We start from the raw sequence: 2,072 nt of genomic DNA, 5'->3' as shown, positions 1-2,072 counted from the left end.
CTTGTGGTCAGCACCGGCTGCCCCTCCACCCCCAGCCTGGCCCCACCCCCGGCCTTGGTTCTGTAGAGCTTGAGAGTGGGGTTTGGGGACTAGTCCACCCCATCCCGACCAGGACACCTCCCGCCCTGGCCCAGCCAGGCCCCAGGCGGGCACGTCACCTCAGAACCTCCAGCTGAATGTCCTCCATCTGGTCCAGCACGCCCCGGATGTCCTTCTTGAGGTTCTAAGGGTGATGAGAGGAGTGAGGGGGGTCCTCCCGCCCTGCTGCCCACCCCACACCCCGCACCCTCCCGTCCCTGCTGCGGCCCTCGGTGCTGCCCTCTGGGGACCTACCAGGAGCCCGGTGGCCTGGTTGTTCAGGGCCATGTGCACCTCGGCCACGCCGTCCCACACCTGGGGGCAGGGAGGCTGGTCAGGCCTGAGCAGCAGGACCCACGGGGGGGCCCGGACACCCCTCCCTGGGCCAGGCGGCCACCTCAGTGATGGCCATCTTCTTCCTCTCAAAGGACAGGCGGATCTGCTGGAGCTCGTGCTGGGGAGGGACGCGGTGTGAGCGCCAGGGTCAGCGGCCAGCCCGCCCCCGCCCCTGCCCGCCGGGCCCACCTGGGACTGCTGCACGAAGGTCTCTTCCCCCCGGCACAGCTGCAGGGACGCCCTGTCGTCCGGGGGTGGGTGTCTGGCTGGTGCGCGGGGCTGTGGGAGAGGCCCGGGTCAGCTGCAGCTGGGCAGCCCGTGGTGGGCAGTCCCTCCCCGCGCTGCCCTTAACTCACCCAGGCCAGGGCCGTGCAGCTGGAGTGCTCTCGACACAGGGGCAGGAACTGCTGCCCCGGCCCCAGGAGGGCCCCCAGCTGCTCCCGCAGGTCCTGGTTCTGCCTTTTCTGGGGCGAGGGGTGGAGAGATGGGTGACCTGTCCCAGCTGTGGGTGGCTCGGGCAGGGAGGGGGCGTGGTCCCTGGCCAAGGACCCGGGCACTCACCAGGCTGTGGTTCTCCTGTTCCAGCTGGAGGAAGGGCTGTTCTGTGGCCCCCAGTGGCCTGCACTGGAGCTGGGAGGGGCCTGCCCTGGGGGAGGCCGGGACCCCTCCCCCAGATGGCAGGGGTGGGCAAGGACAGGGTCTGGGTCCTGAGCTGGGGGGTGCTGTCCCCGACCTGGGCGCCCCTTGCTCTGGCGCAGGGTGCAGGGGACAGCCCCACCCCAGCCCTGCCTCCATCTCTCCTTGTGGCCCTGTGGGGTCTCTCGTCCTCTGCCGCTGTATCTCTCCCTCTTGGCTTGAGAGAAAGGTTCCGGATGACTGCTCCTCCACCCTGGGCCCCCCGCCCCCTTTCCCCGGGGCTGGGAAAGGCCTGGAAGGTTCCATAGAGTGGGCAGAGGTGAGAGGGACCAGGCAGGGCCACCTTACAAATCCCTGGCAGGGCTGCTCCAGGTATCCTTCGTGGCTGCTCAAGGCTAGGGCTGGGGTTTCCTTCGTGGCTGCTCAAGGCTAGGGCTGGGACACACTTGGGGTGGGTGTGGTTGCAGGGGCCCAGGGATTTCGGCCCCTCCATCCCTCCCTAAACCCCTTCCTGACCCCAGGTCCAGGCTGCGGCCTGGCCCGACCTGCCACCCTCTTAACTAAAGGCAGTCTGGATGTCCTCTAGCTCCCAGGTCTGCCCCAGGTGACTGTCACAAAGGCCCGGGTGCAGCCGGGGAGGTCACAATGGGGCCAGCTGGGACTGGGACGGGAGCCAGGCCGGCAGGGCCCCTCCCACCTCCTCCACCTCCTCCCTGTGCCTGAAGCTGCTCCCTCTGCTGGCCTCCCTCCCCCTTCCCACCCCACCCACCGCCTGACCTATTTTCTTAAGATGTAAAACAGATAACACAAACACGTTTCCAAAATGAAAAAGCAAGCAATGACAGGAGTCCAGGGCAGCCCTCCTCCCTCTGTCGTCTCTCCTGTCTGCCTGGCCAGGAGCCCTATTGCTGAGATCCTTCTAGGGATCAGCTCCCCGGCCCCTGCTCCGCCATGCTCACCGCCCCCACCCCACAGACGAGATGGTCGCACAGCTTAGCTTTTTTTTTTTTTTTAAGCATTAT

The 2,072-nt window shown here is 66.9% G+C and overlaps 1 protein-coding gene across 1 annotated transcript in view; it reads right to left on the bottom strand.

The window, feature by feature from the left end:
- Positions 1–121: 121 nt before the first annotated feature.
- The window catches only part of CCDC188 (coiled-coil domain containing 188), a 3,673-nt gene continuing 1,722 nt past the window's right edge, over positions 122–2,072 (bottom strand). The window contains exons 2-8 of the mRNA XM_027772603.1: positions 1,399–1,469; positions 976–999; positions 771–878; positions 604–693; positions 476–532; positions 334–393; positions 122–223 (exon numbers count right to left, since the gene is read on the bottom strand). Coding sequence (XP_027628404.1) covers positions 155–223; positions 334–393; positions 476–532; positions 604–693; positions 771–878; positions 976–999; positions 1,399–1,469 — 479 coding nt within the window. The 3' untranslated portion in view covers positions 122–154. The remainder of the gene's footprint in view (positions 224–333; positions 394–475; positions 533–603; positions 694–770; positions 879–975; positions 1,000–1,398; positions 1,470–2,072) is intronic.

The sequence above is a fragment of the Tupaia chinensis genome, unplaced genomic scaffold (genome assembly GCF_000334495.1).
Source record: "Tupaia chinensis unplaced genomic scaffold, TupChi_1.0 Scaffold000287_1, whole genome shotgun sequence".
NCBI classification, from domain to species: Eukaryota; Metazoa; Chordata; class Mammalia; order Scandentia; family Tupaiidae; genus Tupaia; species Tupaia belangeri.
Note: the sequence above shows the minus strand (reverse complement) of the source record. Positions and strands in the feature narration are given on the sequence as shown.